General features: G+C 48.7%; 1 protein-coding gene across 3 annotated transcripts in view; it reads right to left on the bottom strand.

Annotated features, from left to right (window-relative positions):
* Positions 1 to 15,334, bottom strand: part of ATN1 (atrophin 1) — a 37,807-nt gene that overhangs the window by 5,498 nt on the left and 16,975 nt on the right. For all 3 annotated transcript variants that reach the window (XM_083149709.1, XM_083149708.1, XM_083149710.1), the window contains 5 exons: positions 14,642 to 14,752; positions 11,818 to 13,529; positions 9,590 to 9,788; positions 7,464 to 8,277; positions 7,240 to 7,383 (listed from right to left, as the gene is read on the bottom strand). In XM_083149709.1, the coding sequence (XP_083005835.1) occupies positions 7,240 to 7,383; positions 7,464 to 8,277; positions 9,590 to 9,788; positions 11,818 to 13,529; positions 14,642 to 14,752 (2,980 nt within the window). The remainder of the gene's footprint in view (positions 1 to 7,239; positions 7,384 to 7,463; positions 8,278 to 9,589; positions 9,789 to 11,817; positions 13,530 to 14,641; positions 14,753 to 15,334) is intronic.

Below are 15,334 nucleotides of genomic sequence, written 5' to 3'. Positions count from 1 at the left end.
TCATTTTATCTGACAGTACCCCAATCAATATATCCGACAGTACCCCAATCATTATATCCGACAGTACTCCAATCCTTATATCCGACAGTACCCCAATCATTATATCCGACAGTACCCCAATCATTATATCAGACTGTACCCCAATCATTATATCTAACAGTACCCCAATCATTATATATCGGACAGTACCTCAATCATTATATCCGACAGTACCTCAATCATTATATCCGACAGTGCCCCAATCATTATATAAGATAGAACCCCAATCATTATATCCGACAGTATCCCAATCATTATATCCGACAGTGCCCCAATCATTATATCCTACAGTACCCCAATCATTATATCAAACAGTACCCCAATCATTAAATATCGGACACTACCTCAATCATTATATCGGACAGCACCCCAATCATTATATCCGACAGTACCCCAATCATTATATCCTACAGTACCCCAATCATTATATCTAACAGTACCCCAATCATTATATATCAGACAATACCTCAATTATATCCGACAGTACCCCAATCATTATATCCCACAGTACCCCAATCATTATATCCGACAGTGCCCCAATCATTATATCTGACAGTACCCCAATCATTATATATCGGACAATACCTCAATTATATCCGACAGTACCCCAATCATTATATCCGACAGTACCCCAATCATTATATCTAACAGTACCCAAATCATTATATATCGGACAGTACCTCAATCATTCTATCCGACAGTACCCCAATAATTATATCCAACAGTACCTCAATCATTATATCGGACAGCACCCCAATCATTATATCCGACAGTACCCCAATCATTATATCCTACAGTACCCCAATCATTATATCTAACAGTACCCCAATCATTATATATCGGACAATACCTCAATTATATCCGACAGTACCCCAATCAATATATCCCACAGTACCCCAATCTTTATATCCGACAGTACCCCAATCATTATATATCGGACAGTACTTTAATCATTATATCCGGCAGTACCCCAATCATTATATCCGACAGTACCCCAATTATTATATCCAATAGTACCCCAATCCTTATATACGACAGTGGCCCAATCATTATATTGGACGGTACCGCAAACATTTTACCTAAAAGTACCCTAATCATTATACCAAACTGTACCTAAAATGTTGTGCCAATAGGAACTCCACGCATTATAGCAGACAATACCCCACTCAATATACTAATCAGTACCCCACATATTGTAGCAGTCAATACCCCACTCATTCTACTAATCAGTACCCCACACATTATAGCCAATATTAACCACTCATTATACTAATCAGTACCCCACTCATTATACTAATCAGTACCCCACACATTATAGCAGGCAATACCCCACTCATTATACTAATCAGTACCCCACATTATAGCAGACAATACCCCACTCATTATAGTAATCAGTACCCCACACATTATATCCGATATTAACCCACTCATTATACTAATCAGTTCCCCACACATTATAGCAAATATTAACCCACTCATTATACTAATCAGTACCCCACACATTATAGCAGGCAATACCCCACTCATTACACCAATCAGTACCCCACACATTATAGCAGTCAATACCCCACTCATTATACTAATCAGTACCCCACACATTATAGCAGTCAATACCCCACTCATTATACTAATCAGTACCCCACACATTACAGCAGACAATACCCCACTCATTATACTAATCAGTACCCCACACATTATAGCAGACAATACCCCACTCATTACACTAATCAGTACCCACACATTACATACCTCCCAACAGTCCCGATTTTATCGGGACAGTCCCGATTGTCAGGGGCTGTCCCGATGTCCCACCCGCGGGCGGCATTGTCCCGCGGTGTGGGGGGGCTGTTGGGAGTCCCCCCTGTCAGCTGCTAAGCAACGGGGAATAAACACTGTGCGCATGCGCACAGCGTCTATTCCCGCAGCCAGGGGGCTGGGGGCATGGCTAGAGGCTCACAGAGCCTCTGGGTCATGCCCCCATAGCGGCAAAATGGGGGCGTGGCCTCGCGGAAGAGTCGCGAGTATCTGTCACGCCCCCAAATTAGGGCCCCCCCCCCCGAAAATTTCAACGCGCCTCCGGCGCGCAGCAGCGGCGTCCCGCCGCCTGTACTTCCAAAGTTGGGAGGTATGCATTATAGCAGTCAATACCCCACTCATTATACTAATCAGTACCCCACACATTATAGCAGTCAATACCCCACTCATTACACTAATCAGTACCCCACACATTATAGCAGTCAATACCCCACTCATTATACTAATCAGTACCCCACACATTGTAGCAGTCAATACCCCACTCATTATACTAATCAGTACCCCACACATTATAGCAGACAATACCCCACTCATTATACTAATCAGTACCCCACACATTATAGCAGACAATACCCCACTCATTATACTAATCAGTACCCCACATGTTATAGCAGTCAATACCCCACACATTATACTAATCAGTACCCCACACATTATAGCAGACAATACCCCACTCATTATACTAATCAGTACCCCACACATTGTAGCAGTCAATACCCCACTCATTACACTAATCAGTACCCCACACATTGTAGCAGTCAATACCCCACTCATTATACTAATCAGTACCCCACACATTATAGCAGGCAATTCCCCAATCATTATACTAATCAGTACCCCCCACATTATAGCAGTCAATACCCCACTCATTATACTGATCAGTACCCCACGCATTATAGCAGACAATACCCCACTCATTATACTAATCAGTACCCCACATGTTATAGCAGGCAATACCCCACTCATTATACTAATCAGTACCCCCCACATTATAGCAGTCAATACCCCACTCATTACACTAATCAGTACCCCACACATTGTAGCAGTCAATACCCCACTCATTATACTAATCAGTACCCCACACATTATACTAATCAGTACCCCACACATTATACTAATCAGTACCCCCCACATTATAGCAGTCAATACCCCACTCATTATACTGATCAGTACCCCACGCATTATAGCAGACAATACCCCACTCATTATACTAATCAGTACCCCACATGTTATAGCAGGCAATACCCCACTCATTATACTAATCAGTTCCCCACACATGATAGCAAATATTAACCCACTCATTATACTAATCAGTACCCCACACATTATAGCAGTCAATACCCCACTCATTATACTAATCAGTACCCCACACATTATACCAGTCAATACCCCACTCATTATTCTAATCAGTACCCCACACATTATAGCAGACAATACCTCACTCATTATACTAATCAGTACCCCACACATTATACCAGTCAATACCCCACTCATTATACTAATCAGTACCCCACTCATTATAGCAGTCAATACCCCACTCATTACACTAATCAGTACCCACACATTATAGCAGATATTATCCCACTCATTATACTAATCAGTACCCCACACATTATAGCAGATATTATCCCACTCATTATACTAATCAGTACCCCACACATTATACTAATCAGTACCCCACACATTATAGCAGACAATACCCCACTCATTATACTAATCAGTACCCCACACATTATAGCAGATATTATCCCACTCATTATACTAATCAGTACCCCACACATTATACTAATCAGTACCCCACACATTATAGCAGACAATACCCCACTCATTATACTAATCAGTACCCCACACATTATAGCAGTCAATACCCCACTCATTATAATAATCAGTACCCCACACATTATAGCAGTCAATACCCCACTCATTATACTAATCAGTACCCCACACATTATAGCAGTCAATACCCCACTCATTATACTAATCAGTACCCCACACATTATAGCAGTCAATACCCCACTCATTATACTAATCAGTACCCCACACATTATACTAATCAGTACCCCACACATTATACTAATCAGTACCCCACACATTATAATAATCAGCACCCCACACATTATAGCAGTCAATACCCCACTCATTATACTAATCAGTACCCCACACAATATAGCAATCAATACCCCACTCATTATAATAATCAGTACCCCACACATTATAGCAGACAATACCCCACTCATTATACTAATCAGTACCCCACACATTATAGTAGATATTAACCCACTCATTATACTAATCAGTACCCCACTCATTATACTAATCAGTACCCCACACAATATAGCAATCAATACCCCACTCATTATACTAATCAGTACCCCACACATTATAGCAGTCAATACCCCACTCATTACACTAATCAGTAACCCACACATTATAGCAGTCAATACCCCACTCATTATACTAATCAGTACCCCACACATTATAGCAGTCAATACCCCACTCATTATACTAATCGGGCTGATTACTGGTCTATCTATGTACAGATAGGCAGGGAAATGACAGCCCTCCAAATGGTTCTGAATCGGACCCCAACTCCGCAGTACGGCACAATAAGACAAAGGCAGGTCAAGGAGCAAACAGTATTCATCAATCATCACTGACTCATCCTGTCTGCACCGTGTGAGAATATGAATCATTCACCATCTGTGTATCCAGTGACAGTGTGCTTCTTATTATAATAATATAAATGTATTGTTCATTACAGCAGCAACCTGTACCCCACACACTGATTACTCCGGCAGCCTGTACCCCACACACTGATTACACCGTCAGCCTGTACCCCACACACTGATTACACCGGCAGCCTGTACCCCGCACACTGATTACGCCGGCAGCCGGTACCCCACACACTGATTACTCCGGCAGCCTGTACCCCACACACTGATTACACCGGCAGCCTGTACCCCACACACTAATTACACCGTCAGCATGAACCCCACACACTGATTACACCGGCAGCCTGTACCCCCACACTGATTACACCGGCAGCCTGTACCCCACACACTGATTACACCGGCAGCCTGTACCCCACACACTGATTACACCGGCAGCCTGTACCCCACACACTGATTACATGTCAGCCTGTACCCCACAAACTGATTACACCGTCAGCCTGTACCCCACACACTGATTAAACCGGCAGCCGGTACCCCACACACTGATTACACCGGCAGCCGGTACCCCACACACTGATTACACCGGCAGCCTGTACCCCACACACTGATTACTCCGGCAGTCTGTACCCCACACACTGATTACAGCGGCAGCCTGTACCCCACACACTGATTACAGCGGCAGCCTGTACCCCACACACTGATTACACCAGCAGCCTGTACCCCACACACTGATTACACCGGCAGCCTGTACCCCACACACTGATTACACCGGCAGCCTGTACCCCACACACTGATTACACCGGCAGCCTGTACCCCACACACTGATTACACCGGCAGCCTGTAGCCCACACACTGATTACACCGGCAGCCTGTAGCCCACACACTGACTACACCGGCAGCCGGTACCCCACACACTGATTACACCGGCAGCCGGTACCCCACACACTGATTACACCGGCAGCCGGTACCCCACACACTGATTTTACCGGCAGCCGGTACCCCACACACTGATTACACCGGCAGCCGGTACCCCACACACTGATTACACCGGCAGCCGGTACCCCACACACTGATTACACCGTCAGCCGGTACCCCACACACTGATTACACCGTCAGCCGGTACCCCACACACTGATTACACTGTCAGCCTGTACCCCACACACTGATTACACCGGCAGCCGGTACCCCACACACTGATTACACCGGCAGCCTGTACCCCACACACTGATTACTCCGGCAGTCTGTACCCCACACACTGATTACAGCGGCAGCCTGTACCCCACACACTGATTACAGCGGCAGCCTGTACCCCACACACTGATTACACCAGCAGCCTGTACCCCACACACTGATTACACCGGCAGCCTGTACCCCACACACTGATTACACCGGCAGCCTGTACCCCACACACTGATTACACCGGCAGCCTGTACCCCACACACTGATTACACCGGCAGCCTGTACCCCACACACTGATTACACCGGCAGCCTGTACCCCACACACTGATTACACCGGCAGCCTGTACCCCACACACTGATTACACCGGCAGCCTGTACCCCACAAACTGATTACACCGGCAGCCTGCACCCCACACAGACAGCATTGATAATATATGATGAACAGGTGCAGTATACAGTAGTGATAACCAATAATCAATAAAGCAGTTTACAGTAGTGGGGCAGTACACAGTGGTGATAGTGATGATGGAGGCAATACACAGTGGTGATAGTCAGTGATGATGGGGGCAGTACACAGTGGTGATAGTCAGTGATGATGGGGGTAGTACACAGTGGTGATAGTGATGATGGGGGCAGTACACAGTGGTGATAGTCAGTGATGATGGGGGCAGTACACAGTGGTGATAGTGATGATGGGGGCAGTACACAGTGGTGATAGTCGGTGATGATGGGGGCAGTACACAATGGTGATAGTGATGATGGGGGCAGTACACAGTGGTGATAGTCAGTAATGATGGGGGCAGTACACAATGGTGATAGTCGGTGATGATGGGGGTAATACACAGTGGTGATAGTGATGATGGGGGCAGTACACAGTGGTGATAGTCAGTGATGATGGGGGCAGTACACAGTGGTGATAGTCGGTGATGATGGGGCAGTACACAGTGGTGATAGTCGGTGATGATGGGGCAGTACACAGTGGTGATTGTCAGTGATGATGGGGGCAGTACACAGTGGTGATAGTCGGTGATGATGGAGGCAGTACACAGTGGTGATAGTTGGTGATGATAGGGGCAGTACACAGTGGTGATAGTCATTGATGATGGGGGTAGTACAAAGTGGTGATAGTGATGATGGGGGTAGTACAAAGTGGTGATATTCGGTGATGATGGAGGCAGTACACAGTGGTGATAGTCGGTGATGATGGGGGCAGTACACAGTGGTGAGAGTCGGTGATGATGGGGGCAGTACACAGTGGTGATAGTCGGTGATGATGGGGGCAGTACACAGTGGTGATAGTCGGTGATGATGGGGGCAGTATACTCTGTTGCCATGACTACAGCATTCTCCTCTGATACTGCATGCTGTCTAGCTCCATAGTGTCTACATACTGCACTCTCTCTCTGTGTGGGCTCAGTGTACCCACTGCAGCCTTCCTCCCTGTCCTGGTGACACCCGTTATGGAGGAGGGCGACTGATAAATAGAAATCAAGCATTAGCCCATACACAGCGATACCTTTCCTCGGTCACTCACCGAATATCTGCTGGCGCAGGACATCACTGTCGTGCAGCGGGTGCGGGATGAGCGGGTTTGGCAGAGCAGCTGCAGGGTACGGGATCCGTGTGAGATGGGAACCTGATGTGAGTGGGTCCATTAGAGGGTGCACACCGGCCGAAGCTGGGAGACACAACAACCAGTGAAGGTAGGCCCCACCATACCAGCCTCTCTGGGCGCTCAGCTGATATTTCACAACTCACCTGCGTGGATGGCGTCCTGCTGATGTAGGTGTAGGTGCGAGTGGATGTGTGAGTGCTGGTGATGGTGCGGCGTGACGTTCAGCATCTGCAGTCTGGTCAGTGGATCTCCGCTCAGGGCAGCCACCCGTTCCGCGTGCTGCCTCTCTGCAGCCAGGCGCTCAGCGTAGGACAGCTCTCTTTGGCCACCTCCGCCTCCTCCGTTCCCTCCTGGACCACCTCCTGGACCTCCCCCGGCGGCCCCCAGGGCAAGCCTTTCCCTTTCCAGGGCATGTTGGTGTGAATGCTGCCCATGGTGATAGGGGAAGGCCGGGTGTAATCCCATCTGTGCTTGGACCCCTGCACTGGAGGGTGGTGGCTGTGAAGGGGGAGGGTGATGCTGGGGTGGCGGCGGTGGCAGGGGCAGGGTGGAAGGGTGGAGGGGATCCAGCTCTCCAGGTTTTACTTCATATCCAGGTTTTAGCCTCTCGCGCAGCTCCCTCTCTGCCCGGGAAGGGTCACTGGCAAACACAGCGGGCAGGTTGTAGGCCAGAAGCGGGTCTCCGAGCGGCAGATAGAAAGGGTGGTGCTGGGGGTGGCCAGGCTGCCCTGCTCGCCCAGCTGGTGAGAGTACATGGGGGCGGGCGTACTCACTCAGGGTACGTAGGGCAGGGGTGTCAGGTCCCAAGTAAGGGGGGACGGCAGCCACAGCCCCTGGTGGTTCAAAGTGTGGCTGGCGGGATGGGCCAGAGGATGGGGAGGGTAGTGCCAGGGAGGGGTGGTGAGGAGGAGGCTGCGGGCACAGCTGAGGACAATCGTGAGGCCGAGAATCCAGTTTCTGGAGATAGAGGAGGAAAAGGATTATCACGATTATTTTAGAACCTATAAAGTAGTTTATTGCACTGACTCCGCTGTACAGCAGGTGGCGCTCATCACAGCGTTAATATAGTACCATGACTGAAAACTGACACATGTATACTGTGGTGGAGTTGTAGCAAAACTTGGAGAGAGAGATAAAGTGGAGAGTGCTAAAGAGTGATAATGCACAAGCCAATCAGCTCGTAACTGCCATGCAACAGGCTGTGTTTACAAAAACAAAGGAGCTGATTTGCTGGTGCTGTATCTCTGCACTTTATCTCTCTCCAAACTTTGATACGTCTTGCTGACACTAGGGGCCCCAGTACAATGGCACACACACACTAGGGGCCCCAGTACAATGGTACGCTGACACTAGGGGCCCCAGTACAATGGTACGCTGACACTAGGGGCCCCAGTACAATGGCACAAACACACTAGGGGCCCCAGTACAATGGTACGCTGACACTAGGGGCCCCAGTACAATGGTACACTGACACTAGGGGCCCCAGTACAATGGCACGCTGACACTAGGGGTCCTAGTACAATGGTACGCTGACACTAGGGGCCCCAGTACAATGGTACGCTGACACTAGGGGCCCCAGTACAATGGCACACACACTTGGGGCCCCAGTACAATGGCACACACACTTGGGGCCCCAGTACAATGGCACGCTGACACTAGGGGCCCCAGTACAATGGCACGCTGACACTAGGGCCCCCAGTACAATGGCACGCTGACACTAGGGGCCCCAGTACAATGGCACGCTGACACTAGAAGTCCCAGTACAATGGCACGCTGACACTAGGGGCCCCAGTACAATGGCACACTGACACTAGAAGTCCCAGTACAATGGCACACTGACACTAGGGGCCCCAGTACAATGGCACACTGACAATAGGGGCCCCAGTACAATGGCACGCTGACACTAGGGGCCCCAGTACAATGGCATGCTGACACTAGGGGCCCCAGTACAATGGTACGCTGACAATAGGGGCCACGGTAAAATGGCATGCTGACACTAGGGGCCACGGTACAATGGTACGCTGACACTAGGGGCCATGGTACAATGGCAAGCTGACACTAGGGGCCACGGTACAATGGCATGCTGACACTAGGGGTCACGGTACAATGGTACGCTGACACTAGGGGCCACGGTACAATGGCATGCTGACACTCACATGGGGACAGAAGGAGCCGCTCTAACAAGAGATTATGTTTGGTTGCTATGGGCAACCTCCCATCAATAGAACTCCCACCTTGGTAAATTCCCCCCAGAGTGTGCTTTTCTTACCATGTTCCTCTCCAGCTCCCGTTCTCTTTCCCTCTCCCGCTCCCGCTCACGTTCCTCTCGCGCTCTCTGCTCAGTCTCTCTCCGCGCTCGCTCAATCTGCTCCGTCCTTTTCTTAGAGAGTTTGGAGCCTTCCAAGGGCACAAAATATAGATCTGTCCGACAGCACGAGTTATATCCCCGGTCCAGATGTTTGTTAAACCTGTCGAACGATATTTGGAGAACACCCGTCACCTTCACCTTAACTCACTGACACATGACCTGACATATGCTCCCCATATCAGCCACCCAGAATTCTCCGAAGCAACCCACCAAATGCCACCAACTTCCCAAGTGGCTATTACAGGAGCTGGAAGATGCGATTCCAGTGGCGTAACTATAGCACCGCAGCCCCGCGACCGCGGGGGGCGCTGTGCATGTGCGGGCGCCGGGGCTGCAGTGCTATATTTACACCCCACCGCCCCGCCGGCATCCCCCGCAGTCTTTACCTGTCTTCAGTACGCGGCGCTGGTCCCGGCTCCCTTCTTCTGCTATGAGGACCACCACAAAATGTCCGCCCCCATTTAGCAGACAGTTCTCTAAAATTGTCTGCTGTATGGGGGCGGACATTTTGTGGTAGTCCTCATAGCAGAAGAAGGGAGCCGGGACCAGCGCCATGTACTGAACATAGGTAAGACTGCGGGGGATGGCGGGGTTGATTTGGCGGGGTTGATGCAGCGGGGTGAGCGGGCGGGCACACGGGCGCCCTCCCTTTAACGGCGGGGGGGCGCCCAAAATGTAGTTACGCCCCTGTGCGATTCACATTTTATCACGTCGTCGTAGCCCTGCCCTGATTGGTCAAATGCTGTAAATCAATGTTTTGAACAGCAAGGATGGAGCTTGAAAAATGTAACCACCCCCTTCAATATATCGAACACGGTTGCACCCTTCAAAACTCTCCCCGGGGTTCCAGACTACGGATAGACATTGTCTAGATCAGGCCTGGTCAATCTGTGGCTCTCCAGCTGTTGTGAAATTACAAATCCCAGCATGCATTGCAACAGTTTTAATATTAGGGCAGTGATGGCTAACCTTGACACTCTAGATCGGGCATGTCCAAACTATGGCCCTCCAACTGTTGTGAAACTACAAGTCCCATCATGCCTTGCCACAGTTATGCTATTAGGGGATGCTAAAACTGTGGCAAAGCATTCTGGGATGTGTAGTTTCACAACAGCTGGAGGGCCAAAGTTTGGGCATGCCTGATCTAGATGTTGTTGAACTAAACAGCCCAGCATGGCCTGCTACAGTTTTGCTATTTGGCCATGCTAAAACTGATACAGGGCATGCTGTGATGTGTAGTTTAACAACAGCTGGAATGTCAAGGTTATGCTGGGTACACACCAAAACGATTTGGATTGGATGCAAATCGTATGCAAATCGTATGCAAATCGGATTGTACGATTTGCATACGATTTACATACGATTTGCATACGATCTGATCCCCTCTGTATTCAGATGAATGGATCTTTTACAGATCCTACCTGCAGCAGGTAGGATCGGATTTGGATCCAATTCAGATCCATCCAATTCAGATCCATCCAATTCAGATCCAACCAGATTGATGGGATTGTGCCAAAATCGTTTTGGTGTGTACCCTGCATCAGCCATAATACCTCCTCGTAAATAACAGTTCAGTCCACAAAATGGCTGCTTCCTCAGGGCAATGGGAGCAGCACACAATCCTTTGCAGTGGTTCGATGCACCTCAGTTTGCACAGACCTGCTTAGACTCCTGCCAAAACAGAATAGGTTCACGGCTACTTATGTGGGGGAAGCAGAAGTTAAATAAAAGCTAAAAGACAAAGGGCCAGATTCTCTAAACTTCAAAAGGGATAAAATGGAGAGTGATAAACATCCAGCCAATCAGCTCCTACATGCCATGTCACAGACTGTGTTTGAAAAAGGCTGTAGCTGATTGGCTGGCTGTTTATCACTCTCCATTTTATCACTTTTGAAGCTTAGAGAATCAGGCCCAGATAGTGAAAAGTGATAAAGTGATAAAATACGAACCAATCACCTGTTGTAACACAGCACATGATTGGTTAGTACATTATCTCTCCCCAATCTTTTCATTTGATTTTATTTCTGTTTTTACTATAAGTCGATTACTTGAATTTCTGTCAGCTGGAAGGTAATATATACCTACGCTGCATACTACATAACGTACAATACACATACTGTAATTCTTACCTTGCAGATTGGCTGGCATGACTTGGCGTGTCCACGAGCTTGGGTGGTGGGGACGGGCTGCTGATTGGTGGGATAGGACTTTCTCCATCTGGTTCACACTCTTCAGGAGGCTCCTGTTTTATCTGCACGGGGGCTGGTGCTGGTGGAGGAGGAGGAGGAGCAGGCGGTGGTGCAGGTGGTGGGGCAGTTGTCGGAGCAGGGGGTGATGACTCTTTAAACCCCTGTGCAGGAACGGGTGGGGGGGTGGTGACGGGGAAAGATCCTGGTTTATAAGGGGGCGGAGGTCCTCCTTTGTAAGGTGGGACTGGAGGAGCTGCCCCTTTATAACCCTGGAATGGAAAATTGGGGTAAGCCTGAGAGTTTGGCGGATAATGGCAAGTGGGAGCAGAAGAATGGGGCTGATAGACAGCATGATTGGACTGTGGATTTTGGGGCTCCACCTGGGAGGGGTACCCTAAATTCCCCCCAGTGGTGGAGGATTGGGATGAGAGATGAGAAGCATTGGGGGGTGCAGGTGATTGGCCACCGCTATTTCCTGGCCCAGGAGCTGTGAGCTGGGCGCTATTCGGATGGTGCGAATTAGGAGATAAGAGTCCTCCAGGAAGAACATGAGGTGGGTGATGGCTGGACTGTGGTGCACCCCCTGGTGGCTGGTTACTTTGTGGGGTAGGAGAACGTCCTCTGTTTGGTAGAATATGAGGGTGGTGGGAATTGTTTGTATTATGGTTAGGAGATTGACCTTGTCCACCTGTTGCTCCTCCGTGAGGATGGAGAACACTGCTTTGGGGTGCAGGAGGTTGGATGGCTCCTGCAGTAGGCATCGGGTGAGGGGGGTGGTTATTATGAGGGGATTGGGCACGGTTGCCTCCATGGTGGGAAGCATTGAATCCCCCTGCTAGATTTTGCCCCCCACTTGCTTGTCCATTTTGATGAGGTGGCTGAGGGTATCGGGGAGCACCTTCATTCCGTCCATAATTAAGACTCCCTTGCCCCCAAGGTGGATGAGGGCCTGGTTGAGGCTGCCCATACTTTCCCTGTGTAGGGTATTGATGGGGGTAGCCAGCTGGATATTGTCCTGGGTAAGGAGGGTACCGTAGTGTACAAGGAGCAGAAGGTAGGGGTTGTACAGTTTTCTCTCCCACCTGGGATGGAAGTCCTGGAGAGGCATTGAGTGGGCGCAAGGCAGGGGGTGGAGGCAGGTTGTGGGACACATGGGGGTAGGACGTGGTGGAAGAGGAGCTGTTGGGTAAAGAAGAAGGAGCTGTGGGAGAAGCCAGTGGCCTTGGGGAGCCAAGCCCTGCAATAGGGGTAGTTGGAGGAGGCTTGGGTTGAGAGGTTGGTGTAGGCCCAGCTTTGACCATCCCACCAGGACTGGGATACAGCTGCGGAAGATGCGGAGGCTGGTAAGATCTCGCAGTCTGAGGTTCACTCTGTGCAGGTGGCTGGGAAGCCTGAGCAGGTGGTGGCACGATCGGGGCATCAGCAACTGGAGAAGCAGGAGGTTGGGGTGAGCCTGGTCCCCTGTACAGAGAAGGAAAACATTTTGGTGAGGGGACAGAGGATGCGTCACTTTCACTGTCCCCGCTGTGAAGGCTTGGCGATGTGCTGCGGTTATCCTGGTCAATATCGCGAGGGTCACTCCCTCCATCTTCATTTCCACTCTGTCCGTCCAAGCTTTCCTCATCCGGGGGTGGACGGGGGACTTCTGGAGACTGCGAATAATTATAGAGAACTGTTATATAATTCCGTAATGGGGAGTCTAGTATCATTATTGGTCAAAGAGTTATATGCGCAGGTATGGAACAGGGTCTTTCCTGTAGTAACGGTGGAGAGGGCCAACAACAAGGCCAATTTAATCACTATGCGCTATCGGATCCACCAAGCTCCAAAGACTACAACGAGTGAAATCCACAGGTTCTTAATTTGTTGTCTTGTGGCCAACTACGCTATCTGTGATTGCCGTCATTGGCTCACAGAGTCACATGATGTATGACAACCATAGAGTTGGACATATTACGTCCACTCTGACAGGAAATAGTTACATGGGGAAGGACAAGGATTTGTGTTCCCTTAATGGCGGCTGCCCAAGGAGAAAGCAAAATGTGCGCATTTGAATCAGGTCTAGGCGTAATTAACTTGATAGCAAATCAACTAGTGTTCACACTTGATTGCCAAGTGAATTTGCCAAAATAGGTGTTAAAATTGCCAAGCAAACATTTTTATTCACCAAAATGACCTGTAATGTTTATTCTATTAGGAAATATGTTGTTATTTTTTTTACACAACATTTTTTATTTGAATTTATAGAACAAATGTGAGCGACGCTGTGATTTTTTGGCGGATATTTTGCACATCTCTCATAGAGCTGTTGACACTCAAAGGGTTAAACATTACCAAACATGTTGAACTGAGGCTAGAGGTATAAGGACACCCCTGTGTACTGGATACACACTCCTTACTCCACCGACAATAAATGATTGTGCTTTACCGGTAAGGAATTTATTCTGATGGCAGCAAAAGATAATAAGGTGCAATGTAGTAAGGTCATGAAAGGGTCCATCTGCCACCTGTGTAAAGGCCCCCACACACTAGAACGATTTTTTTGTCTGACTGTCCGATTTCCGATCGATTGTCCGATAATCGTCAATAATCGGCCAATATATCGGACAATCGGTCAGAAGTCGGACAATCGGACAAAAAATCGTTCTAGTGTGTGGGGGCCTTAAGACTACCACACTAGGCTTGGGCCTACCAGCAATCTGAGCCAATTCTGAGGAGAACACGTCCCAGCTCTGACAGACCCAATGAATGAAGAGCCTCTCACCTCCATTTTAACTTTCTTCTGGGTTTTCCCCGTTTCCCCTTCACTCTCGGAGGAGTCCTTCACTCTTTCCCGTTTGCTGTTCTTTGGGACAGCGTCATCCATGCGCCCCTTCTATGGGAGACAAGTGGGAAGGATAAACGTGAGGATGAGAAATGCCGGAGGCTATCCGGATGATAGATCAATAGGGGTACATTTACTAAAGCAGGCCTGGCCAACCTGTGGCTCTTCAGATGTTGTCAAACTACAAATCCCATCATGCCTTGCCACAGTTTTGCTATAAGGGAGTGTTAAAACCGTGGCAAGGCATGCTGGGATTTGTAGTTTCACAACATCTGGAGAGCCACAGGTTGGCCTGTCCTGTACTTAAGCTACTTAAGCCCATAGCAAACAATCAGATTCTGTAAATCATTTTTCTTCTGCATCCTGGAAAATGATATACAGAATCTGTTTGGTTGCTATGGGCAACATCATCATCTTTTAGTAAATTTACCTCATGAGATAAATTTACTAAAGATGGGAGCCTTTTATTATGACAGAAAAAAACAACAACTATTTTTGTGTCGATCTTTTGACCCTGTCAACTTTAACCACTGTCAACCTTTCACCTTTTGTCAGCCTAATGCATGTCGACAATTTGGTGTCAACCAACTATCTATCTAGACCTATACCACACAGCGCTGCCCCAGAGCTCCC

Source organism: Crinia signifera, chromosome 6 (assembly GCF_055691185.1).
Source record: "Crinia signifera chromosome 6, ASM5569118v1, whole genome shotgun sequence".
In the NCBI taxonomy this organism is placed as follows: domain Eukaryota; kingdom Metazoa; phylum Chordata; class Amphibia; order Anura; family Myobatrachidae; genus Crinia; species Crinia signifera.
Note: the sequence above shows the minus strand (reverse complement) of the source record. Positions and strands in the feature narration are given on the sequence as shown.